This window comes from Crocodylus porosus, unplaced genomic scaffold (assembly GCF_001723895.1).
Source record: "Crocodylus porosus isolate Cpor-Errol unplaced genomic scaffold, CroPor_comp1, whole genome shotgun sequence".
Taxonomy (NCBI): Eukaryota; Metazoa; Chordata; order Crocodylia; family Crocodylidae; genus Crocodylus; species Crocodylus porosus.
The window spans coordinates 10,616,116-10,642,338 of record NW_017728926.1 but is presented as its reverse complement, the minus strand read 5'-3'; the positions used below and the strand labels follow the sequence as shown (position 1 = coordinate 10,642,338).

The following is a 26,223-nucleotide window of genomic DNA, read 5'->3' as shown; positions in this document are numbered from 1 at the left end:
ACTGAAACACCTTTTGGCATAGGATTTATGTTGTTTTTTAACAGAATTGTACAGCCTGTGTAAAAAGACAAGAAGTGGTGGTGAAGGCTTATTTTTTTTTCCAGCTTTCCCCTTAAAGCTGTCTCGATATAGCAGCACAAATAGGGTACAGAAATGCAAGAGAAGCTATTGGAGCAGGTAGCTCCCAAAGGGAGAGGTGCACAAAACTTCCTCCTCTTCCCCCTCTCTCACTCCCTGCAAAGTTACAACAGCCTTGAAGTGCACTCAGTAGCAAAACTGGTTTAGCAAAGGGGAGCAGCAGAAAGGCGGCTACTTCATTCCTGTTCTTAGTTTCTGGTTGCTGTTGAAGCGCTGAGGATCCCTCTCCCTTTTGGAGTTTACTAAGGTATAACGTACTGTAAACCCCACGCGCAGCTCCTCAATACAAGATGACATGATATCCCAAGTTTTCGGGGATTTTAAGCTCTCTCTTTCTATATGACCTTAATGTGTGTTCCTTCTTTTCCCTTTGAAGCTGTGAAGTGGCATGCCATGGCCAGTTCCTCTGACAGTGAAGATGACAGTTTCATGGCTGTGGACCCAGAAGAAGCAGTGGTGGAAGGGACAATGGAGCAAGATGATGAGCCGCACGCAGAGCTGGAGGTTGAGGAGACGAGGCATAACAGATCAATGTTGGAGTTGCCAGAAGAGGTTTTGGAATATATCTTGTCCTTCCTCTCACCATATCAGGAGCACAAAACCGCTGCCCTTGTCTGCAAACAGTGGTATCGACTTATCAAAGGTACAAACAGCAACAGTAAGAATCTGTCCCTGTTTGTTATGGACACCTCTAATATTCCTGTCCAACTTTTTGTTTCATACTAAACATTAAACTCTCACTGCTTCCCCATCCCCTTCATTAGTAATCTGGATCTGCACAGTCTCGCTGTGCTTGCGGAATTGGGGCTAGAAGAACAACCAAAAACGTAAGCTTACCTTGCTCTGCACAGACGATTAGCGGCTTTGATTTGAAGTGTCTTATGTACTATAAAAACATGAGGTATTGTATGTACTGAGTGATCTGACACGGAGCTGGCAGACTTCATGTGATGTGATTTGGAAGTGTGAAAGGGCTAATCAAAACATGCAAGATTAATATGCCATCTGATTACTACTTCTTAGTACTCTCCTAGACCTTGGTAATGTGCACGGCTGCGCCCTCCCATTCAGATCCCGTCTGCTCCATTCCCCATAGCCCCTCATAACCAAGGCCCCGGTTAGTTTGTTTTTTACTCGTTAATTTTTCCTGTTTGTCAGGATACATCTGCTTTGAAATCTTATGATTCAGTTTGTTTCCTTTGTGGCCTCTTGGGGTTCAGCTGCTCAGGGAACTAGACCTTCACTTTGGAAACTTCCTGCCACATCCCAGCGTGTGAAACACTTTGCTTTTAGTAAAAAATCCAAGATCTAGTGTCTTCACTTTGATTTCTGTCCATAGCACAGATCCCCAGTATGGAGAAACAATTGAGTATATTGAAGTACCTTCTACTTTTACTGAAGATACACAGCTGAAACAACACTTAAACACCAGGTTCTAATATGAAGCGTATTGTGTTTCTCTAATAAACTGCAACTGCCTGTGTGCTGCAGGTAGATGATGGTGAACTAAAGCTAGGATCTTTGTTCTTTTGCTAGGCAATATGGCATTTTTTGCTCATGCTAAGATTCCATTAAGCTAAATCTTATCCTGTGCCAGGCGTGAGCATCTTGACTTGGCACAGCATGTTTTGTGGATGTTGGTGGGAACAGATGTTCCTGGATCATTGAACATCTGCTGAGCTGTTTTGTGGCAGCCAGGCAGCTAGAAAGCTTCGGCAGACCCTACTTTTACTATTGGAGGCAGAGTCTGGGCTCCCACAGTACAAGCCATAATGCCATACACAGAGCAGCAGCTCTGGCCTTGGCCCTGATCTACAAGGGAGTCATCATAATCCCAGGCAAAGAAGCTAGGTTTGCTCTGTAGTAATTTTAGAAATGAACAGATTTTTAATTAAGACATATTCTGATAGGAATATTAACTGCAGATTTATTTCAGAGTGTTGCCCGGTAGTTGTAGACAGGCTCTTAGGACTTCGTTGTAGCATTATAGCTCCTCAAAGGTCTGCTAAGTAAAAGAGCAGATGCTCATCTGATAGAAGCAGTAGTCATGCACAGATGTTAATGTTCATGGTGATTAGGACACAATAGCCTTATCTGGCATCATGGAGCGCTAAAATGTTTATATTAAGGTACATGATTGTTTACCTCTTATAAGTCCCAAAGGTGTGCTACGCTTACATAGACCCAGTGTACAGGCATCCTCAGCATTCAGCTCCTACTCTGCCGTTTTGGTGTTTGTGACTCCAGCTGGCAGACTGAGCTGCACTGCATTGGTCTTTAAGGGAGGGTATTGGCTGGCCACTAGTTACACTTGGTTTTTATCATTATCCATACACCTTTCCCCAGCTTATATTCACCATGTTTCTTTTTGGCTGTAGTCCAGGTCTTTGGAATATTAAGTTAAGGTCTCCCAAGTTTTCAGTCTCCAGCTATACAGCTTTCTGACATATTTCCCTTCTTTAATTGTGCTTTTATCTTGGTCAGGCAGTTCTGGAGTGTGGTAGCCAACTGCCTTTCAGAACTGATAGTCCACTTTACCTGGCTTTGGTCAGTAGAGTGTAACTTGTGTTTACCACTTGTGCATGATTAGATTTCACAAAGTTTTATTCCATCATCAAGCTGCTGAAGTTGTCTGGTAATTGAAGCTAAGTGTAGAGGTACAGTGTAAATTGTTACTGAGTTCTGATTTTTTTTACTAGTCTTTGTCCTCTGCTGTGTTGACTCCTCTGTAGGTTTTCACTGGAAAAGTTGTAATCCATGTGTCCAAATGCAAGGACTCCTTCTCTAATCGCTGACCTGCTGCTGAAGCCTTCCATGCTGCTTCTCTCTTACTAGTCTTATATCTGTTGAATAGGTATTAACCTAGGGAGATTTTCTTTAGACCGCTAAGGCTCACTACACCAACTATCATAAAAAAACCCAAATCCAGCAGGTAAGAATTCCAGAGAGAGCAGGATAGCCTACATTATATCCATTACATGGACTATGGATTTGGACCACTTAATCATCAAGGAGAGTAATGCAAGTCAGATAGTGACCTCTGTGATTTAGAGAAGGAGTATTTACCCACGTTAGGCTGAGGTCAGGCAGAAGGCAAGGTGTAGGTGCATCTTGCAGATAACTGAATGAGACCAATTGATTCAGTTAGTCTTTAAGGTCAGCTCTACCTTGCCCTCTCTCTTTATGATTTGACTGTATTTTAGCTTGCTTGCTTTCTTCAAAATTGTCCTGATCATCAGGGAATAGTTCTTCTTGCTGGGTTTCATAGCAATCAGTGTATGCCCAGAAACATGCTAAGTATTGTTGTCTCCTTTATCTAGGTGTGGCCCATCAGTGTTATCATGGCTTTATCAAGGCAGTCCAAGAAGGAAATATTCAGTGGGAGAGTCGCACATATCCCTATCCTGGAACCCCGATAACGCAGCGCTTCTCGCACAGTAAGTATCTGCTTAAAATAGGAATATTCATCCCGCCCATCTAGTAATTCAGTGCATTTTTCTTTCCAGAGGCAGCTCTCGGGTTTCCCATGAGAATTTATAATGAGGTGTTTGTGCCGTGACCCAAGATGTAGCAGTAGCTGTAACTGCGGAGAAGCTTTAAATCTGCTAGTGTAATATGTTGTACTGATGCCAGCACAGAACGTGCAGTGCAAGAGTCTGGATGCGCAATAAGCCATTTTCCATTATTGACCTTCTACTGCTAAGTTATTAGGAAGAAATGTTAACACAGTTAGCAGAGGATTTTCAGCAGTGCTTGAGCAAATGTCAGCGAGACTTGTGTTCCTGAATTACTGAGAGCTCCTGGAAATGCTAGCCTTAAATTTTCGTCCTATGACTATTCTGGGTCTCTCTCAGTTCTTAGTGGCTGCACTGGCAGAAATGTCACTCTAATGACTTGGGTGCAGTGACTTCGGTGTGGCTTATGGATTGGCAGCTGGTTATGCACTTGCTAGCTTCTGCAGGAGATCTATATACACTTCAGCAGTATTAGGAGGAGGCTAACCTGGAATGCAGATTTTGCTATGGGTATGACTTGTTTGGCCCTCCCCCCCCACACACACACCCTTTACTTCCAAATTTATAGGGAAGAAATGTTCGTATTAGGGCAAGGCGTACAAATGAAATCATCCATGTTGCTCTCAGATCTAGACATTCCAGCTCTGTTGCACTAGTTAATGTACAAATATATAACAAACATTTCGTTTCTATCTCTGTCTCTTGTCCTGACCCTTGAGGCAGACCACTTTTCAAAGGAACAGAGATTCATTTTGTAAAGTAATCATGAAGTGCATGGTAGGATTCCAAAAGCAAGCAGTCATAAAACTTTCATATTCCAAGTCATAACTTATTAAGTGATGCACAGAATATGTGACCTCTTGCCAAAAGGAGTATAGGAGACAGTGCAGGAAATTGTGGTGGACTCTTTGTGCTCTTCAAAGGTTTCATTGTCCTACTTAAACACAAAGAAGCCACAGCTTATAGCTCATTTTGAAGTACCAGTGCCAGTAAACTGTCTGAAGATGACTTGCAGATTTCCTGTGTATTTTCCTCAATTCTCTGGTAACATTTACTTGATTGTATTCAGTACGGGGGTGAAGGTAAATGATATTTAATTTACTGGCATTAACTTTTCAGATTAAACAAACTTCCAAAAATCAAGTGCAACTCCCTATGAAAGCCACAATTTGAAAACATTATAATGTCAAACATGCTCTGAAAAAACCCACAACTTCTGTTAAAGCAGGGGAGAGATGGCTGGCTAAAGATTGTATGTCTGCTGGAACTCCCACCTGGGATCATGGGTCTTTGAAGAGGTGCAATATATTGTACTCCTGGAGAAGAAACGTGGTTTTTAAACAACAACAACAAAAAGCTCCCATTGAATAAATGAGGAAAATCAGGAGCTCTCCTTTTTTGCGTTTAATTTTTTTCACTTTAAATTAAAAAGCATAAAAATAACATGGGGGACTACTGCGTCACATAGTGCACATTGCTACAGTCAAGAGAATATGGTTTTTCAGAGGTTTCCTGGTTACGAGTGACTCAAGTCAAAAGATTTGTAAGCATTTCTAGTATGTTCTGGTTCCTAGACCTTTGACTTTTCGTTTCCTATCTTTTTATTCAGAATCCCTTATCTACTTAATCCCTGCAAATTCCCTCGTGTGTGTTTAGCATGGTGCTTGGGCCACTGTTTGGAAACATACATATCTCATTTTTTAAAGTGCCATTAATCTTCAGCTTCCACAGGTCAAGTACTACAGCTGATGAAGTGTGGCTTTAGACACCTAAATTCAAGCCAGCCTTGTTTGACAACTTTGGCCTCTTTGCCCAGAAGCATGAGTACGGTGCTGGGAGTCTACAGGGCTCCTGGCAGAGTTTGCGTAGGAGTAATTTGACTTGTTGTACGAGGTAGCTGTAGTTTCAGTTTAGGTGAATACCTCCTCTCATTGTTTGAGGTGGATAACCTGGTTTCTTCAGTAGATACCCATATTTGGCATGCATTCTCAAGAGCTTTTAGCACACTGCTCTAGAGAAGTAGTATAAGCTTCCAGAAGAGCCTCTTGCCTTTCTAAATTGGGCTGTAGTGGACTTCTCCAAATACTCTATTTTATGTCAATGGACTGGCTACCCACTCTTAACCCATTAACATTGCTTCAGTGCAGCTTCATCTATGGCAGCAAGGACTCTTTAACTGTTCCTGCATATACCTTTCAGTATAGCGTATTGTAAACAGAGTCCAGTCTAAAAAGATGATGATATTAATAGGAGGAGGAAAGTGGCAAACAGGAGTTCCAGAGGGAGGTAAGTACAGGATCCTGCTGTTGAAAGGAAAGGGACTTGGTGAACTCGAGCAGTGGGGTCTTGGGCTCCTGAAGAGGCCAGGTGACCACGGTCTGTTTCTCTGAGGGCTGTGCTTAGGCGAGATGATCAGACCCAGTATTTGATGTTTGTTAGTCATTGCTTCCAGTTAGCAAAAGGTTGCAGCTCATCAGCAAGGCTTATAGGATGTGCCAGTTGCCAGGTAAGCAGAGCAGCAGACGGGAGTTTTCAGAGGAGATGATGTAGTTCTTTCAGTCTCTACTCAGCTCCGTGTCAGTAGCAGATATGGACAATGAGGAAACCACTGCTTTAACCTGCCTCAGATCTGCTGTGCTTTCCCTTTTTTCCAGAAGACAGGTGAGATTTCAGGTGTGCGAACTGCATGCTGATGAGTGCTACGATAATGCAAATAAATAGTGCGATGCATGTTCTGGAAGCTCAAGTTTCAGCATTTTTTGGGTGCTACATAGAACTTCCCGGGGTGTGAAAAAGGTGCAAGACCACAAAGAAAATCATCAGTAAAAAGAGAACTGGAGAGAGTAGAAATCCAAGAAGTGCGCTGGCAATTTGACTGTAACAGGGAAAGAACCGGGAGGCTTTCAACTTGGATAAGTATCAAGTTATTATCAGACTGAGCTGTTGAGGGATTTGTCCCAGGAGAAATGGAACGGAAAGGTATAGAGACAAGCCTCATGGACGTCTTTGCAGTCTGAAACAAGCAACTACCAGGTGAGGTTCTTAAATCCTCCCCATGAAAGAAAGCAAACAACTATCACTGACATGTTGCTATTAATGAGTACACAGAGAATTCAGCAAAGGACACAAGGATAATAGGAAAAAGTGTGAAAATTAGATGCAGTATTGGATGGGATTCTGAAATAGCCTGGGGAGTATCCACTGGTGGTGATCCACGTTGGGACCAATGCCCCAAAATAACATGGAAGCACAAGGATTTTGGTAAATCTTAAAAGTTCTGGGTGCCGCACTTCAAGGGGGATGTGGACAACATGGAGAGGATCCAAAGGAGGCCACCCGCACAGTCAGGTGGCAGCAGGGCAGGCCCTATGAGGAGAGGCTACGGGACCTGAACCTGTTCAGCCTCCACAAGAGAAGGCTGAGGGGGGGTCTCTGTTCCCCCGAGCACTGCCAGGAGTGACCAGGAATAACGGTCACAAGCTGGCAGAGGGTAGGTTTGGGCTAGATATCAGGAGGCGCGACTTCACAGTCAGGGCCGCTAGGATCTGGAACCAACTTGCAAGGGAAGTGATGCTGGCTCCTACCCTACGGGTCTTTAAGAGGAGGCTGGATGTACACCTTGCTGGGGTCATTTGACCCCAGTGCTCTTTCCTGCCATGGCAGGGGGTCGGACTAGATGATCTGCTCAGGTCCCTTCCGACCCTAGAAACTATGAAAAGGAAGCTGAGGAGGAGGAAAATCCTTTCCTGTCTCATGAGCGAGGGAGGGCAGAAAATGGTGCAGATGAGCTGTTACTTGTGGGCTGGAGGTTTTAATTTTGTGGAATATTCAAACCAGTGGCAGAGGGATCTGCATGAATGGGCATGCTGCATCTCTCAAGCATGGGTGCTGATTTGTCCTGGTAGGACCGGTGGGAGCAGCTGGGAGGATCATTAAAATAGCCGTACAAAGAATGGGTGCTGAAGATGCAAATGCAATTCAAACTGCATATTGTGAACAAAATGAACCAATAGGACAAAGAATAAAACTACCGGATCAAACGAGAACATGATGAGTTACTCCTCCAGGGCTTGCCTGCTGTGTAAACAGAAAAGTTGTGGTGTTTTGAAGGACTTCAGTTTGGGGAAGGCTAATGCATCCGGCAGCAAAGTGTTAGTTTCCAAGGATTTTAAATGAATTCCTAAGGGTGTGAATACACAGACATTTTGGAGCTGTTTCCAAAGGGGGGATGTTTCAAATGGGCAGCAGCTGTTAATTTCTAACTGTAGCTAAACTGCACATCCATACATGCAAACCTTTTTGGCAGGCATGCCATAAATTAGCCCCACACTCGCCCCCAGTGCTACTCCCATCCCCTTCCCCTGACCAGTTGGCTTTCAGCCCTTTAATTTTATGAATCTGAAACCTGAAAGGGCAGTGACTCATTGTGTTAAACACCAGCAAATGATGCAGTCTCATAGTTGCCTCCAAAAGCCAAGAAAAACAGCAAAGGAATGTAAAATGCCGTCCCATCGAAAGATCAATAATCCTGGTGCATTTAGTTCTGCAGTAATTTTGTTTAAATGCCATTTTTCCCCTTCAGTAGTTGGAACGTGTTATCAGGGCATTGCTAATTAAAATGACTCATCATTGGAGAGTTTGGATGGCTGCCAACTGTCCGGGAGAGATGTCCCTACCCAGAAGGGGCAGGAGGAGATAAACTGAGAAATGTAGCTGATGCCTTTTCTGTAGTTCATTATATTTCTCTCAGTTCCAGGGGGGCAATAGCCTTCATTTTTGTCTAGTGCCACATGCCAGGTTTTTAAACACCTTATTGCTGTATTTCACTTCAGCATTTCAAGGATGGGTGAAAACAGATATTTTTACTGGTTTTACTGAAGTACTTTGGGATCTTTCACTAAGGAAACCACAATATATATGTATAAACGCCTGACATTTGTTCATCAGCTAGAAATGATAAGGAAAATTCCTGGGAAAAGCACCCTCATTTTGGAGAGTGGTGTGGAAAAAGAAGTTGGATGTAAATAGACCACTGACTTAATTGGTTCCCCTTCTGCTAAGACGAGAAGGCAGCCTTTCTTTATACTTCTGACCTGACCTACTAAAGCAACTGCTATAGTAGCTGAAATGGCTAAACCGGACTTTGCTCGGCCTCCTTAAAGTTGAAATAGCCTTAACTCATGCACTTTAATTGCTACCCAGTTACCAAATGAGTGTACCTGTTGGACCTAGTCTTCCCTCTTCTGTTAGTCCACTGCTTTTTGCATTGCTTCTTTCATACTCTTATGTGAGAGTCCGATGCAATGCACAGCAGTAGCAGATAGAATGTAGGGGTTAGAAAGTTTGCTTTGCAGTCGCTATTGATCTCAGTATCCCCAAGTTATTGTAAAAATAACAGATTAACAGATTATTAACACTTCCTGTCATAAAAATATACCACTGTCACTATCTACGAGAAGCTTTGGATGTTAGGAGCCCAAGTTCCTTTGACTTTATTAGGAAAACCTCCCTTGTGGTCTTAAATTCTCATTCCTGCCCCATACAAACCTCTAAGCAGAGCTACTTCTATCATGACCTCACCTTCCTTCTTGCTTCAGGGCTTAATACTCTCCCTTTTAAAGATGTAGAACTGGAATTTCAGCAGTACTGTCTTTTTATGCAAAAAAAATAAAAATAAAAATTGAGCTGCCTTTATGGACTAGAAGCTTTAAATGGTTTACTGAAGAGAAACATGAAAGTTTAAATTATTTTGGTCTAGGATTAAAATACATGCTGTACAGACGTCATGGTGCCTCTCTGGCTGGCTTGTTTTTTCAATCCAAATAGAGGAGAAGAATGCTGCCACCCCCTCCTCCCCCTGCTCAAAAATAATAAATTGGCCACCCTGCTTTGCATGAGTTGGCTGGGACTTGAGGTAAGCAGGCTCCAACAACTCTTAACCTACCTCAATTAGCAAGTGATTGGTTGGCAGTTTGGCTGGAAATCCATCAGGCAGTCTCTAATGGAAAACACAAACCCATTATGACTCTGTTGAAGGTGCATAAAGTGAAGCTAAACTTGTCCACATGTCTGGGGTTTTTTTGTTTTTTGTTTTTTTTTTAAACTCCACAAGAGATATAAGAGGGTAGCAGTTGGTCTAGTACCCTGGCCTTTGCCTGTAGAAATTTGGCTTTCCATATTTTCATATGGAGACCCACTGTACAATATTTGGCCTTAGTCTTAGTTGGCTGTTTTACCTGCATCACGAAACCCGCTTCCAGCTCTAGTATATAAAAAAGATGCTACAGCAGCAAGGTGAACTGGCCTGACTTTGAAGTAAGCAGACGCATCATCCTGAAATCCATCCGTGTCCCTATCAGTACATCCTGATAGTATAACTGCTATCAACAATTCAGGTTTGTGTTCCCATGTAGTAATTTTACTTTGGGGACAGGGGAAGGGGTGGGTAGTTCAGGTTAACCTCTTTGGTAACATAGAAATGGCTCGTTTAACTCAAGTAGGACAAACAGAAGAAACAGTAGAATTACCCAGGGGTCCGCTAACACAGTATGTGTGCCAGTCGGCGTTTGTGCTTGCCAAACGATTGTACTCTTGCATCAGATGTTGACTTGGACCATTGCCCTTGCATGTTTTCGGTCTGCAAATCCCCAATTCCTGCTGTGTGGTCAGCTAATCCGCTCTGCTTTTTTAAGTGAAAGCCAAGGGCAGTAGAGCTATTGGCTTTTTTATGGGCCTTCAATAGAGGAAGCAGGTGATCTGCATGAGAAGTCACAGGTCAGACAATGGGGCACTTCTCAAAGGATGAGAGGGGCTTCATTGCTTCCCCTGCTGAGTGGAGTTATTGTGTCTAAGTGGTTGAATGTACTGTTTTATTGCTCCTAATTCATTCAGGCATAGTGGTTTTCCTTGGTAGGATGAATATGACTTGCATGTCTCTGGGTGGGCTGTGTTAAAAAGAGTCATTCTTGCTACAAACACATCTCTGGGATGAAGACTTATGGAAGGGGCATTTGATCAGCGAAACCCAGAGGCGTCCTTATCCTTTGCTGGTGCAGAATAAAGTGAGTTGAGTTCAGAATAAATCCCGTGAGCAGTGACCTTCCATAATGATCTGCCCTAAAAACACTTTTGGCCACAAGAGCTAGATGAGCTGTCCATCCTCCCTCTTTATTCCCATTTCTACTTTCCCTCGCTGCTGTTTCTAAAAAATACTGCTCTAATTGAGACACGTTTATTCAGGGAAGTCCTGTGGCCCATATTATTCAGGGGGTCAGCCTCCATGATCACAAGTCCCTTCTGATTGTACAGTCTCCAAATATGGTTTACTTCCTGTTACCTCCACCCAGATATTCATTCATTTTAGCTTGTAATTTTGCAAACTACACTGTGTCCTCAGGACACATATGCCTTGAGTTTTACATCAACAGAAAATAAATCTTGGGGTCTGCCAGACCTGAGTCCTGTTGTAAAATGTGCAGCACCAGAAGACCTTGCATTTCCTCCTTTCATTCCAGCCTTTGTGTCTTCCTGGTGGGAACGCTGTCCTCCCCTGTACTGTTGGTCTCACAGCATTGCTTCACTTGTCTGGCAGGTTATTTATGACGGTGCTTGATCTTGAACCTCCAGCTCTGGGGCTGAGGTTGTTTGCATAATTAGAGCTACCCCTCACCTCCATGGTAGATCACCAGCCATATGCTGCTCTATACCATAGGATGGCTGCTGAACTTTGACATTCTCATTTGCTTTTCTCTGTTCAATATATCACCTGCCATTGCAAGGACAATGATCCAGGCTTCTTCCAAACCCCAGCTGATATCTTTTAGCTTTCCCAGAGCTTAGAACACCGCAGTTTTGCTTTACGTGCATCTTTTTTGTGGGTATGATTTACAGCGTGCTTTTTTTTCCTCTTAGCTTTTATTTTCCCTTGGAGATTCCCTGAGCATGTACTAAAATAAAGATGCACTTCTGCAACCTCCCCTTCCTTCCTTCTACCTCAGAGGGACATAGCTCAGGTTTATGTGCTTAGTATTAGACACTGCAGTTTTGATCAGTGCTGTTCTGTGTATAATTGGAGTAAATGGTGGGAAGCTTATGTACAGGATGCACGTTCGGTCAGTGCATCCCAGTTGTCTCTTAAGGGCTAATCCGTGGTGCCGTCTCTCTGGGAAAGTACTAGTGGTGCCTCCTAAAGTGGCTCTTAAACCTATACTGACATTTCAGGTCATCTTTCTGGGTGGATGTGTAAGCAGAGAACTAAGCCAAAGACAGGAAGTTGAGGATGCACACCCAGGAGATTAAATGCCATTTGCAAACTTTTTGAAACGTGCTATTGCAGACCTCCGAGTCCTTATGCAATATTAAAAGCACATAGATGCAATGACTAGTCCAGGGAGGCCCATTTCTACAATAAAAATCAGCAGCCAGAAATAAACTTCCTCCCATTCCAAATCATAATGTGTTTTTTGCCAACAGCACTGAGAAAATTCCATATTTCTTCACATTTAAGATGCACCCAGTTTTTCCGATACTCAGTTGAAGGAAAAATGCAAAATGTCACGTAAAGATGCATTACCAAGGAAACATCCTCTGTGATTTTACCTTTTTTTTTAACTTTAAAATGGAGGCCTTTTTTAGAAGAACTACTTGACTTTAAGAAGTGTGCCTTATATTTTAAAAAATGTGGTAGATTAATCTTGCAACAAGCCCTGAAGGTTTGAATTTTGTTGTGGTTTCATGTCAAGGGTAGGATTGAATTTCAGATGGAGGACTCACTTGTGAAAGATGGCTGTTACTACCCTTCCCTTTCAAGCCATCAGACTGACAGCTTAACAACAGTTGTACTAAAATTGCACGTGGAGAAATGCCACTTCAGTAGGGAGATCATGAACTATGTATGTCCTTTTATAAGACATAAGCCAACACCTTATGCTTCATTTGGAAACCACTAGGCAGCCATTGTAAATCGCAGAGCATTGATATAATGGGTTGTCTTCTTGAAATGCTATTTTACACTAGAGCATAATTAAGCTGTCCTTCAAGGCTTGAGGCATAGCCCCATCTAGAGTTCAGTAGATTAGACTAATATTAAGGGGGGGAGCATGAATATCTATAGAAAGGTCTGTTGTCAAAATAGGAGAATCCCTCTCCCTTGCACAGCTTGGCAGCTGGCTGACAGCTGTTACCTGATCTTTTGCAATAGCCAAGGATCTGAAAAGACACCCCCCTCCCGGATTGTAAAGTCAGGTTACAGGCAGCAGGCGCATAGTCTCTGTCAAAGCTCAGCTAACCCTTCCAGTTGCCTTCCTCGCCTGGCCTTACCCTGACATTTGTCTTGGCTAGAGGACCTTACGCTATTAGCTGTCAATCGGATCGCAATCTCTGCCTAGGTTAGACGAAGTATGGAAAATGTCCTTGCTACGCTGCAGGTATTGGGTAACTCTAGAAAGAGGAACAATGGCACTATACCAATGATTCTCAATCTCGTTGGACTCAAGACACCCCTTGTTAGATTTTGGAAAGTGCCAGCTCTTAGTTTTTTCTTGTTTTTCGACAATGGAAAAATAATAGAGCAATTTTTCTGTTGCAAAGAACTCAGAGCCCAACAGGTGAGGCTCGTAAGGCGCTTCAGGGTGCCACCGCACCATGGTTGAGAATTGCGGCATTGTACTAAAAGAAATTATAACTAAGACGAAATGCAGGATTCAAGGAGGGAAGAAAGTACTGCTACTATCCTGTTCTGTCCGGATAGGGTAGAGGTTTGAAAATCTTCAGATTCTAAGAGGGTCAAATAAAAAAAAAATAGTGCTTTTAAGACCATATGTAAGCTACTTAATTTCTGTCTGCTCTATGTGTTTTTGTGTTAATTGTCAAAGGTTTGGATCCCATGGTGATGGTACAGTGGGATAAGGAACATGAGCACAAAAGATCCTTTGTTTTTGTATAAGAATCTAAGTTTTCTTCAATGCCCTTGACAGTTTCCCATTTACCTCCTTGTTGTGTTTGTAGTTTATTGCATATCTGTTAACATAACATTTCACATATCAAGTTTTCTCTTAATCCCTACTGTTAGCATTTGCAAATTTGGGGTTAGGTGGTGTTAAATATAGCTGTATTTGGAAGTCTTCTCTGCGCTTACCTAAGTCTCTTTCTCCTAAAATATGTGGGGCAAATATTTAACATAACATATAAGCTACTTTAATGAGCTGGTTTATTTGACTTAATAAAATGGGAAGGATAAGATAAGACGAGATAAGAAGGCACGGAATTCATCGCTACCGGTCTTGGAAACTAAGGACATGAGTTCCTGGCCTTTTCCCCGGGACAGGTATGTACCTCAGTAACATTTGGCAGCTACAGAAACAACATGGAGTAGCTTAGAAAAAGTAAGCCTGTTCAGTATGTTAGTCGCAGCTAATCTAATTAACTGTGAGCTTCGGAGATGACAGCTTTCTCTGCACTTTTAGGAACAGGTCCAATTAACTGGATAATCACCTTAGATTCAACTTGCTCAGGTTATGCCAGTTGAGGTAACACTACCCTAGTCAACCTTTACTAAAAGGACTATAATGTGTTTTTTGGTGCAGTTCCTGGCCCTCATTTGAAGCTCCATTTTATATTTGGGAGCATGGGAGTTGATTGTAACGGTGTTTTTCTGCTCTCCTCTTCTAGGTGCATGCTACTATGATGCTAATCAGTCAATGTATGTGTTTGGTGGCTGCACGCAAAGCAGTTGCAACGCTGCATTCAATGACCTCTGGAGACTTGACCTAAACAGCAAAGAGTGGATCCGGCCTCTGGCATCAGGTGAGAGGAGGGACAGATGATGTTTGAGATCTTTTCTAACCCTTAGGCCGATTTCTTGTAATAAACTACCAAGCTATATTGAAGCATAGCTTCTCCTCAGGACCATGCTGACTTGATCCTGAGCTTGCCCTAACCTATCGTGCTGTGCAGTACCTTTGTGTAAGGACCCCCCATACAGTGTACTGTGCTGTGCTGTGCTGTGCTGTACTGTACTGTGGGAAAAGGTGTTTTTTTGTGTTTCCAGCAAACTGTTCAATGCCATCTGTGCTGCACTGAGCCCTGCAAGCCAAAGCTGACAGAAGGTATTGTCCTAGGAGGACTGAGATCTTTGCATTGCTTTGGTTGTCAGCGTAGGTATTTTTGCATTGCTTTGGTTGGAAGGCAGGGTTGTCAGCGTAGGTATTTTTGAGCAGTGGATAAGACATGTCTGTGCTGGTTACCTACAGCAACCAGGGAGTGTGGGAAACAGGTACATTCCTGTAGTCCATGCATTTCTGAGCTAGAGCAGTAAAGGGCTAGAATTTATTTCCCTTAGGGGTTTTAAACACGTATAATGTATCCACGTATGTAGCGTGTTTGTGTTTTTCACATAACCCAGAATTCAGAGAGATGAGGTTTGGCAAGCGTGTGCCACTAGAGAAGGCAGGGAAGCTCTTTATAAATGAAAAACAAAAAAACAAAATAGCATTTGTTTTCCTCCTTATAATGAAATGGGACAGATGCAGAGAGCTACCCACTGGAGTGCTGGTTATGTTAGCCAGGAGGTTGCCTGCTGCAGGCTAAGCTGATGACATGCACCTTGGCTCTCTCGCTTTCCATGCCCTGTCCCCTGTGCACTGCTGTCTTCTCCCCATTCTATCTTGGGGGGTCCCCGAAACTCCCTCTGTCCACTATGTTTGCGGGGTTTATGTCCCCAGTTCTTTCCCCAGGCCTAAACCTGTGCCTGTGCCTCCAAACCTCTACCCTATATCAGGTTGTCCACTCTTCCCCATGTCAGCTGTGTGCAGGCCCCACGTTTCCTATTCCTCCTTTGCTTCAAATCTGGATTCTCTGTTCTCCCCCTACTGTTGCACTGTGCCTTTTCCTTTCCACACGGTTGTGTGCACTTCTCTTTCTCTGCAAGATGTATCGTTCGTATGTCATTGTAGTGGCATGCTGGTGAGATGAGGCTATTGTGATGCTGGAAGGGGTCCCAGTTTTCCCCCATATTAATAGGGTCCCTCCCATTGATATTGTGAACAATGGTCAGATTAATTTGGGGATCTGTAAGACATGACATTCCAAATTTAGCATGTTAAACCTAAATAGAGAAATGTCATCCAGCTGGGTGTACACCTGACACACTTAGCTAATGATTTTTTTTCTTTTTTCCTCCCCCACCTATAAATCAGAGACTTTGTTGCTAGATTAACACTAACCAGGTTGTCAGCGTTTGAACTCAAGCTTGAAGTGTAAGTTTTGACCCATCCAAAACTCAACTTTGTTTTACGTTACTGCACTGTAATAGCAATAACTTAGGGAATACCTTGGGTCTGATCAAGCTACAGTTTAACTTCCTCCCTCTGCAGTTTTTCACTCCTCTCTGCATTTAATTCAATGAGGAGTGGGGAAGGTATAACCAGTGTGACTGCTACTTCATTTGGGTTAAAGTGTGTGTGTGAGGTTCCCATAACGTTAATGAAGGTAGACACCAGCACCCAGATTAGTCAGCACCCTCTATTAGTCATACATATAGTAAAATTCCCACCAATTTATTAACAAATAGCGTTCTTAAAAAAGCACGTATTGTGGGAATAAGTGTCAGGGTTAAGTCCCATGGGAAGATCCCCTGAGGAAATATTTCTGTATGTTGTCACGAGCACACGCACCAAGATCAGATCATAACTGCAGCTTCACTCTGGTTCAGAACAGAGCATACTTGTTCATCTATCTTCAGAGGAGATGACTCACCCATGTGAATGCCTGTGGTGGTTTCTTGCACATAGCTGCCTTTTGGTGCCCTTGCCCCCCCTGTATTCTCCACTCCCTGGGAAAAGTGGTGTTTGACGAGGGCAAATGCAGAAGTTGAAAAGAACAGGGCCTTTAAAGGGCAGGTATATTTGAACAAATCAAAGGAAACTGCTTATAAAGCACATGAGGAATTTACTGCTGTTTTGAGGTAGAAGCAAATCCCGCAATGAAATTTTTAAAGAATAACTAAAGTTATGATTAACCTGCGCCGGGGCAGGGAAATGGAATTGGTGCAAGCTGCTCGCTTATAGAAACCATAAAAAAAATTGCACAGTTCATTCTAGCTGCATTAGAGTCTGTGGCTTAGTCTAGTATTGTGCATGGACCTTTGCAGGAAGCTAGATATGGATATATCCAAGACCAGATACAACAGAAGCTTTGCTCTGATTTATTAAAGTCATGTCCTTGTTGAGGATGGGCCTCTTTGATAATCTGCCTCGAATCAAATGCAGCGCTGCACATTTGGTAGCTAAGCTGCTGTCAAAAGTAGTTTAAGGTCGGCCGTATGACCATACATGGACAGCCAGCTGCTGAAAAGGACACAGATTTGGTGACTACAGAAATCTTCCTCCCTCAACATTTGGAGCAGAGATGGAGATCTACCTTGATCTCCTTCCAGATGCTCATGAGTTTTGCTTTTTTCCAGGCCCCATCTTAATTCTGCCTCTCATACATTGGTTGTGTTTCGGAGAGTGGGGAGCGCTTGGATATGGTTGTGCAGCAAGCTGGTATAGGCTAACTGAGGGCCAGGCTGATTTGCCTTGGAACCCACCCAGTTGCAAGGATTTTAAAGTGAGCCAGGACAGGTCTTCATGCCAGTCACATACCTTCTGACAAAATCCTGGAAATGGACTGCAGTGAGTCCAGGTGAAGGCCGTGCATTATTTAGGTGATATGCCTGCCACCTTCACGTGGTTTTTCTCACGTGCAGGCATTAGATTAAATAGCATTAAGAGTTGGATAAATTATCTTGAAGCTGAGATTGAGTTTAAGCCAGCAATAAATATTTAGCCTTCACAGACATTGCTGGCCAATGCTCACTTTCTCTGAAAGAGAGGGAGGTGGAATAAGTGAGTGGGGTTGAAAGGAAAGGCCTGCTGAGTTTTCAAAATACGTTCTGCTCGTTGCTAAAACAATGCCATTGACTGTTTCTTCTCCTCTTACAAGGGAAGTAAATGCTAGGAGAGCTAAAGAGATTACCATCTCTTGCTGTGCTTTTCACCAGCAGATTTCAGAGTTCTCCCTACAAAGGAAGCAAATGCCATTATCCCCATTTTACAGAGAAACTGAGGCACAGATAGGTGAAGCATCTTGCTTAGGGTCATCTAGCAGATCAGTGGCACAGCCAGGAACATAACTCAAGGTCTCCTGAGTCCCAGCCCCGTGCTTTCCCCATGGGACCATACAGCTGCCCTTGTTGCATAGTCTGCCATAGAGAACAGGAACCTTCTCTTCCCCTGCACTCTTCTGGATGCTGCACTGTGTCAGGGTGAATGCCCTGGTTTCTTATCGGGCTGGTTTGCTTTGGAGCAGGGGGCATTGGAACAGGTAGTGTTATCTAGCTGGTGCAGTAAAAAGAGCAGGAAGGAGAAGGGATGTGCTCGTTGCCATCAGTGTTTGCCCTTGAGTTATGAAGTGAGTCAGCCTGGATCGTAACCGACTTTCCTTACGATTTATTGGATTTTGTAAGATAAGTGATTTTTGGTTTTTTTTTCCCTCCCTCACCCCCCCCATAGTTGAGTCATTCTCAGTGCTATGCTTTATGTAGCATTTATCTTAAGCTTGTTGGAAGACGAGAGAGATTTTTCCACCCACTCCCATCACATAAGCAAACAAAGGTATTGCAAGGAGTGGCCTCCTCGCAAAGAAAAATTCCATCCAGGTTCAGGGAGAAATATGGGGGGGGGATCTCTTTATTGCGCCATGAACCCAGGCTCTATCATTCACACATGTAATCTATTCTTGGAGGTGCTTTAAGTCTGAGGTCATTTACTGAGCTAGAGATGGGTTAAAGCCTGGGTGCTGCTGTAACTCAGTGTTTTGCACTGAGGGTGCAGGAAAAAAATCCTGTGAGTGCTGATAGTCCCCCCCTCAGTATCTTACCCCAGTTTTTCCTGGGGGGCAAGTCATGTAGCTGATGCAGTTGACTAGAAAAGAGTCCTAGGGCAGTGGTGCTCCTTCTTTTGTACAATTAGGCCTGATTTTAAAGTCAGAGCGGAACTGAGGGCTGCATAGAAAAGCGTTGCCAATGCACAGTTGGCTCTGAGCTCACCGGCTGTCAGTGAAGACCCTGGCTGGAGTCAGAGTGCTGGGGACAAATACCGCTGCCACTCAGCCCTTCAGTGGCAGTGGAAAAGAGGGGACAGGTGGTGACAGCGTTAACCCCCTGCGTTCCAGAGCTGCACAAGAGCGGTGGCTCCAGCCGGAGCCTGCACTGACCTGCTGGGGAGCTCAGACAGGAGCATGGTGCTAGGTGACGAGCCATTCGCATAGGCTTTGTGGGCCACATCCAGCTGCAGGCCGTAGGTTGAGCACCACTGATCCTGGAGTTAACTCAGCCCAGAGAACTGGGATATGCACCCAGGCGCACACAAGAAGTGGAGAACAGTGAAGGCAGAGTAACACGGGATTAGTCTGGAGGAGAGAAGACTCAGATTGGATTTAATAGCAGCCTTCGGCTCCCTGCAGTTGCAAAGAAGATGGAGCTGGGCTGGTCTCGGTGGGGGCAGGTGACAGGAAAAGGAGCAGTGGGCTGAAGCTGCAGCAAGCAAGATTTTGGTTGGATATTAGGAAAAACTTTCTCACGAGGAGGGTAGCAAAGCACTGGAACAGGTTACCCAGAGGGGTGGTGGAGTCTCCATCCCTTGCTGTTTTTAAGGCCTGGCTTAACAGAGCCTTGGCTGGGATGATGTAGTTGGGGCTGGTCCTGCTTTGAGCCAGGGGTTGGACTAGATGTGACCTCCCGAGGTCCCTCCCAACCCTCACTTTCTATCCTCACCCCTTGGCCAATCCAGATACTCAAACTGGCCTAAAATCTGGACTCTCGCTGCAGTGAAGGTGCATCTTGCTTTCTTGCAGGTCTGGAAATGTACTAAATAGGCTTGCTTCCTTCCTTCCCTGTGTCTTGGAAACCATGGCCAGACACAGGTTCTGCGAGTCTAATTTAGCTAAGAAAGTTGACCCCTTCTATTTTGTAAAGCCTGGGAAGTGGAATGGGTAAAACAGTTCACACTGCACTAGATTTACTGTGGTGTAGCTGTAGATAACTGATGCACAGGAGTCAGTGTGTGTCACCAGGCAATTTTCTTCCTGGATAGTCCGCACCTTTACAGCTCACAGAACAACTACATTTTTTCTGCACTTGATCAGGGTCTGCTCAAGCTTGCTGTCAAACCTGTCTCTGACAGGGAGAAGGATGCCCAGAGCTCCATCCGGAGTGGGTTGTTAGGATGTGCCCCTGCTCACCAGTGACAAGTTAAGGGAGGGCAGAGATGGACAAGACTTAAAAACCAAGGTGTTTATTGCATCATAAAGCAAATACTCCAACATGAAAGCCTGTTCCCCAAAGAGGCAAGTAATAAATCCCCCTAATAGCCACGAAGCACAGTATTTCAAGTCCAAATGCTATCCAAGTAGGTAAGACTTTACCAGCCTGCCTGCACTCCCCATTGGCTCTGCCTCCTAAACTCGTTCTCAACCCTAATAGACATAATCTCCCTAGTGCTGTCCAATTTTTAGCTACCGAAGAGGGAAAGAAGCCTCTGTTTTGAAGATCCTTTACTTCTTTCAGTATGTTTTCCTATGAGAAGTGTCCACCATGAGCAGTAGCAAGGCCTTCTGCTCCCTCCTTGTATCAGAGTGACTAGGTGGATGTGTGACTTAGTCCTTCCTGTTTTCCCAAATAAGCCTACCATTCATTAAGCCCTGAATCCACCCATCCAGTAAGAGGGTAAAACCTCCCAGGATTGACTTCCCACAGCTTTCTTTCTTTGAAATCAAGCCATTCCAGCTCGCACAGGGAAAGTAGAAGCTTTTATCGTCCTCCTATCGCAGGTTCAGCCCCGAGGCTTGAACAGAATCATAACAAGGGAGGCACATGCTAGCTTGCTAGAAAGCACTGACTCCTTTTTTGTCACAGGATTTGATGCTGATTCAATAAAACTGAAGGTCTGCATGAGCTAGGAGAGGGTCTTGTCTTCGGTCCTGGGTTCTTCTGTTGGATGCAGTCTGGCATTGGGAGGCTGCAGCGTGATGGAACAAGAAACTTGGCTTTTATACACTGTTACCACAGCTTTTGAATTCATGCCCTTGATCACGCAGCTCAGCAACCTTAAGATGAGCACAAAGACCTGCTTTTGTAACACCCTTCAGAAACAGTCACAGTCTTTACAGAAATGAGATTATTTGTAACCACAACACTTGATCAAATTGGGCAAGATTCAGGCACAGACTTCCTTATTCAGGGTTGTGCAGAGGGTGGTCATGAGTTCTGCAGCGGGAGGCGAGGTGCACAACCCAGTCTTCAAAAGGGGTGTTTTCCTGAAAACTGTGCATGCTTTATAGATTGCAGGTCATGAAACTGAACCACAGTACTGAGTGAGTGAAGATATTACAGGCTGAGCTTCTTTAGCTTGTCTTCTATTGCTCTATATCCAAAATAGCATGTGTTGTCAGTGGTTCTCAGCCTGTGCCCATCTGCCAGATGCAGTCTTCAAAGGCCCATGTGAACAGCCTGTCACCTAACACCATATCCCTGTCTGAGCTCACCCACGTGTCTGCATGGGATCTAACAGGAACCATTGCTTTTGCACAGCCCAGGAGATGAATCTGCCACTTGCTTCCTCTTTGCAGTGTTCGGCCTTTCTTTTTCCCTGCCTCTGAATTCAAATTGAATTCAGCCCAATCGTCCTATAGGTGTGACCCCTCTCATTACTGCTGTTTGTAACAAGGGGGTCCAGCAGCTTCACATGAACTAGCCCCATCAGGTCAACTTCCCTATAACGATTTTCTTGGAACAGCCGGTTCTACGGCATGCTAAAAGAGAGGCTGCTTTTGACACTCGAGTACCACAGGAGCTGGTACAGGAAGCAAGCAACCATGCCTCGGTTTGGGCGAGCTCATTTGGGTACAGCTAGCAGCGGTAGCATGCATTTCAGCACACTGCACGTTGAGCTCTGTGTTACTGTGGCTTCATTGTTAGCAGTTCTTGAGCAAGCAGTTCTTGAGCTAGCTCAAAGGTAGCTTGAATACGTCCACAGGATCTTCAAATGCTGCTAGAGCCATGCCGAAAAAAGTGATTGTAGTGCTGGAGGGAGGAGAGATCTCTCCTAGATGTCAGGGAAGGGAGTGTGAGTGGGAAAAGGGAGAACCTTTTCCTCGGTTTGACTGGGAGTTGTGTAGCATTGGTCAGAGGATTTGTTCTTATGGGGGATAAGCAAGGAAATAGGAGGAAGAGGGTGGGGTGGTGGAGTTTTCCAGTTTTGAGATGCTGTTTGAGGCATCCTTATCTGCAGGTTGCTTGTCACTTACTGGAACCTGCCTTGAGCCTTTCCGGGTAGAGTGGGATAGAAATCTAAAAATAATAATGATAACGCTTGGCATCATAGGAGAGGGGCCAGATAAAAGAACTTGCATGGTGATGCTTAGCCTTAAGAAAGGAAGCTTCATAGAAAAGGGCCAACTAATTTAAAATGGAAGATGTTAAAAAATGCCAGGTTATAAAGCATGCTGGAAGAAATGCTGGCTTGCTGATGCACATTGTTGGAGTCTCAATTAACTGTAACTGCACAGAAAAAGGAGCTTGGGGGGGGGGTCACCATGAACAATTTAGTGAAAACATCTGCTCAATATTCTGTGATGTTCAGAAGCCCAGCTATGGTAGGATGTATAAAGAATAGAAGAGAATATACTGTAAGCCATTTACTTGGACAGTATGCCCTGATGTGCGATACTGATTAGCTCTGTTTAGCACACATCAAAAAGATATATTCCAGAAGTAGTAGGGGTCTAGAGAAGGACTGTAGAAATGACTGGATGAATTTGAAGGTTTCTATATGAAGAGAGACTGGAAACATTTAGGACTAATTTAGAGAGAAGTTGTAAAATTAACGTTGCTAGAGAGAAGGTAAATTGCAAGTGCCAGTTTAGTTTCTCATGATACAAAACATGCAGTCTTCACGGAAATCAGTGGGCAAGGCAATAGATTTAAAGGAATTACTGTTTTATATAATGTATAAATAACATCCAGGACTCCTGGCTGCAAGATGGAGTCCAAGAATTTAGCATTAAAAAGAAACTGCAAGCTTTGTATGGGAAATATTTCCATTTGCATGAATTACAGTTTTAAAACCCCTTATATTTTAGGGTCTAAGCCAGCTTCTCATTGGAAAAGACTTCCCTGTGGGTAACTTGTTCCTTAACTGTCCATGATGATCCTCTGGATTCCTATTTGAAATCTCTGGGTTTTTCTGGTGAATTGTGTTTGCCTACCTAACAGTGCTAACATTGTGTGGTTGTTATTCCTGTAGCACCCTGGAAAGGACTTGAGACACCCCAAAATGCCACAGCACCCTTGCTGAGAATCTCAGGACCGTACCCTGGAAAAGGGTGCTACGGCTGCAGGCTCTAGGAATGGTGAATTGGTGCCCAACCTGTTTGTCCTGATCTAAATGTTAGCGGTTGTGAATGTGTGGCTCACGCCTTACTAGAGGTTCACCAGGGGGAATCCTACACTGGGGGCTGGCATTAGCTACCCGACTGCATTTGAGCCCATAACTTTTCTATGGTAAACTGAGGTATTACCAACCGTGTCAGCGTAACCAGTTCACGATATGTACGTGATCTATGAATGCCATGTTTGAGACGGACGAAGCATCTCAGGATAATTTTACCTCTTCCTTGGGTTTTTTGCTTTCTCTGGTCATAATGGGTATGAAGGCTTTACTTGGACCCAGCTACTTGACTCCTGTGGCCAATGTTCACAAGTGTGAATGTGGCTAAATACCTACTTTACAGATTTGTTGTGAGACTTAAATTAATTGCTTCTAAAGGGCATTGAGAGGGTCCGATAATAGATGCCGGAGAGGTGCAAATTATTGGTTCCCTCCATTTTGCTAGAAGATGCATGCAGGTATATACTATGATCATGGAAAATCTGCCAGTGCGTATGCACGTGCAGATGCTACAGCAGATCTTTCATATTGCCTGCCATTTGACATCCATCACTGCATGCTAGCCTTTGGTACAAAGACCCCTTCTTTGGTCTAGGCACCTAAAAATAAGTTTTAGATTTAATAAATCAAACCTTCTGTCGTCTGCCATGCTGATTTATTGAAAAGATCTTTAAATGGTGCCAGACTGGTCCTTGTCTGTGCTAGGCATTCCAGCAAAGTGTTCTGGTGCTACGTAGAGGGAGCAGGTCTTTTAAAAAATATTTAACTGTAGCATGAGAATAAAGGAAACGGATAAGAGCGAAGGCATCTTTGAAGAGGATTTCTGGTTGCTGCCCTGTAAGGTGCATTTCCTCTAGCGACAGACTGTGGTATGGAGTGTGAACATTTTGGTGGAAGACAGCACTGAACCACTCTTTGCTGAAAAGGTATCCTTCACAGAAATCAGTGGGCATGGCAGTAGGTTTAAAGGAATTACTGTTTTATATAATGTCTAAATCACATATAGGACTCCTGGCTGCAAAACAGTTCAAGAATTTAGCAGTTAAAAGAAACTAAAAGCTTTGCATGGTAACATTTCCATTACCATAGAAGCTTTGATGCCCACATCAAACAGACGGATTTGATTTTTAGCTTCCATACCTGCCATGTAGAAGCCTCAGTCACTTGCCTGTGGGGCTTAGTGTCCTGGAGGATTTTGCTGTTGAAAAAGTTCACCTTAATTGGTGCATTTCAGGAGAACGAAGGCCTGAGCTGACTGTGCCAGATTCAGGCATGATGTTCACATGTTTAGATGTCCATTGACCCCTTTAGGACTCCATACGGTGGATTTTGGTTATGAATTTCCTGTTTGTTTTGTTTTTTTCATTTTAGGTAGTTATGAACAATACCTCCAATGGAATTTGTTTGTATAAATGATGAAAAGTGTTAGGGGTGAGGGATAGGAAATTGGCTCTTGTCGTTTTCAAACTCCTCCGTGGTGAGTCCTTGGAGAGGGAATGTGCGAGTGCACAATTCAGGGAGGAGGGATGGGTCGGGCTAATCAGTCATCATTTGTGCTCTATAGAAGTGATCTGTATCGGAGATTAGGTGCTTAATGTAAATGTTTTGTTTTGCCATACAGATCTGTCCTTCCCTTGACAAATCCTTCCCCAATTCCTTGCTCTTGTGGCCTTTTCTTTGTTTGCACTTAACCTTTGAAAGGTTGCATTTTTTCCTTTATCGGGGGGGGGGGAGAGAGAGTCAGCTACCACTGCTGCTTGCCTGGAATGAAAATGAAGCCAATTTCTGCTTGGCAGGGTGAATTTTCCCCCCAGGCCAGGCCAGATAAGGTCCTGAGAATACCTGTATTCTGGGACACTGCCAGGCCTGTCTGGATGGGAGCAAATATTGTTGCCCTTCAGGCTGTGATGGAAGGTGAACTACTTTGGAGCCAGCCAAGAAGGGGCATGTGTTGCAGTTTCCCAACATTACTGCCCAAACAGTGGCATCCCCATAGTGGACAGTGGAAAAGTTGTGCCAAAATGGGTAACGTTTACCCTAAAAGGCTTGGTGCGAGCAGACATCTGCCTGTAATGCAAGAGGTCTTTTATTCATCCGCCTTCGCTGGCCTAGGGAACAAAAGACCTCTGGCTCCTTTTGGGTTTCTTTTGCTGCTGAGAAGCTGTCAGGCCTGTTATGGCTATATCTTCACCATGCAAAATGGGGTATTTACATGAAGGTAACTGCTGGCATGGGGTGTGGTTTTAATCTCTGTATAGCCAGCCAAGTTGTTTACAGAGGAAATAGGGTTGGTCCTGACTAGTTGCATCAGGATGAAAACTTATCAGTACCCCACACCCTAGGATATTACATCAAGATCACCATCTTAATATAAAAACACACTTTTGCTATGAAGGTAGCCTTAAATCTGTTAATTTTTAATCCATTGGCATACTCTCTGCTTGACTTCAGAGCATTAAAGACAGCTGCAAGGTGCCTCCTTCAGCTTGGAAAAGCCTTTTTTTAAAAAAAATACTTCTCCTTAGTGGTTCTTTAAAACACAAATGCCTTTTGGGAAAAGATAGCTTCATTAGGTCTGAAATTCACCTTGCAATGTCAGCGGGTCCCTCCTTTGATATGGCTGTGCCTGGCTGCAGCCTGCCCTTTGGCCCAGCCGGCATTGTTTGAAATCTTATCGGTGCATCTGAGCCAGGTTCCCAGACCACTCCACGGCGTCTCAATTACAGCAGTAACACCAAGTGACATTGTTAGGCTGGGTGGCATTCGAAGTCCGTGAAGTCACTGTGTGGTTTTCCTTGTTTCCTTTGCTTTAAAGCTTAAGACCTGAGGGTGCAGGGCACAGAGATTCACAGCTCTGTCGGCATTAAAAAATCGCTGCTGCTGGCCCTCGTGATTTTCCTTGGCATAGAGATTAAGGTGCTGATGCTTTCACTTCTGTTCTGTCGTGTGGAAATGTACAGGGCATTTTGGACATAAAGCACCAAATGCAGGAAGGAATTTGAGTTTTGCGTGAGCTGTATTGCCCAGTGCTTTGGACCAGCTCTCCCCCTGTTAGGGATGAGCTCCCCAGTGATGGGTGAAGTCAA

The 26,223-nt window shown here is 44.0% G+C and overlaps 1 protein-coding gene across 1 annotated transcript in view; it reads left to right on the top strand.

Annotated features, from left to right (window-relative positions):
- Positions 1-26,223, top strand: part of FBXO42 (F-box protein 42) — a 72,255-nt gene that overhangs the window by 23,472 nt on the left and 22,560 nt on the right. The window contains exons 2-4 of the mRNA XM_019541450.1: positions 515-781; positions 3,459-3,575; positions 14,322-14,456. Of these exons, the coding sequence (XP_019396995.1) occupies positions 532-781; positions 3,459-3,575; positions 14,322-14,456 (502 nt within the window). The 5' untranslated portion in view covers positions 515-531. The remainder of the gene's footprint in view (positions 1-514; positions 782-3,458; positions 3,576-14,321; positions 14,457-26,223) is intronic.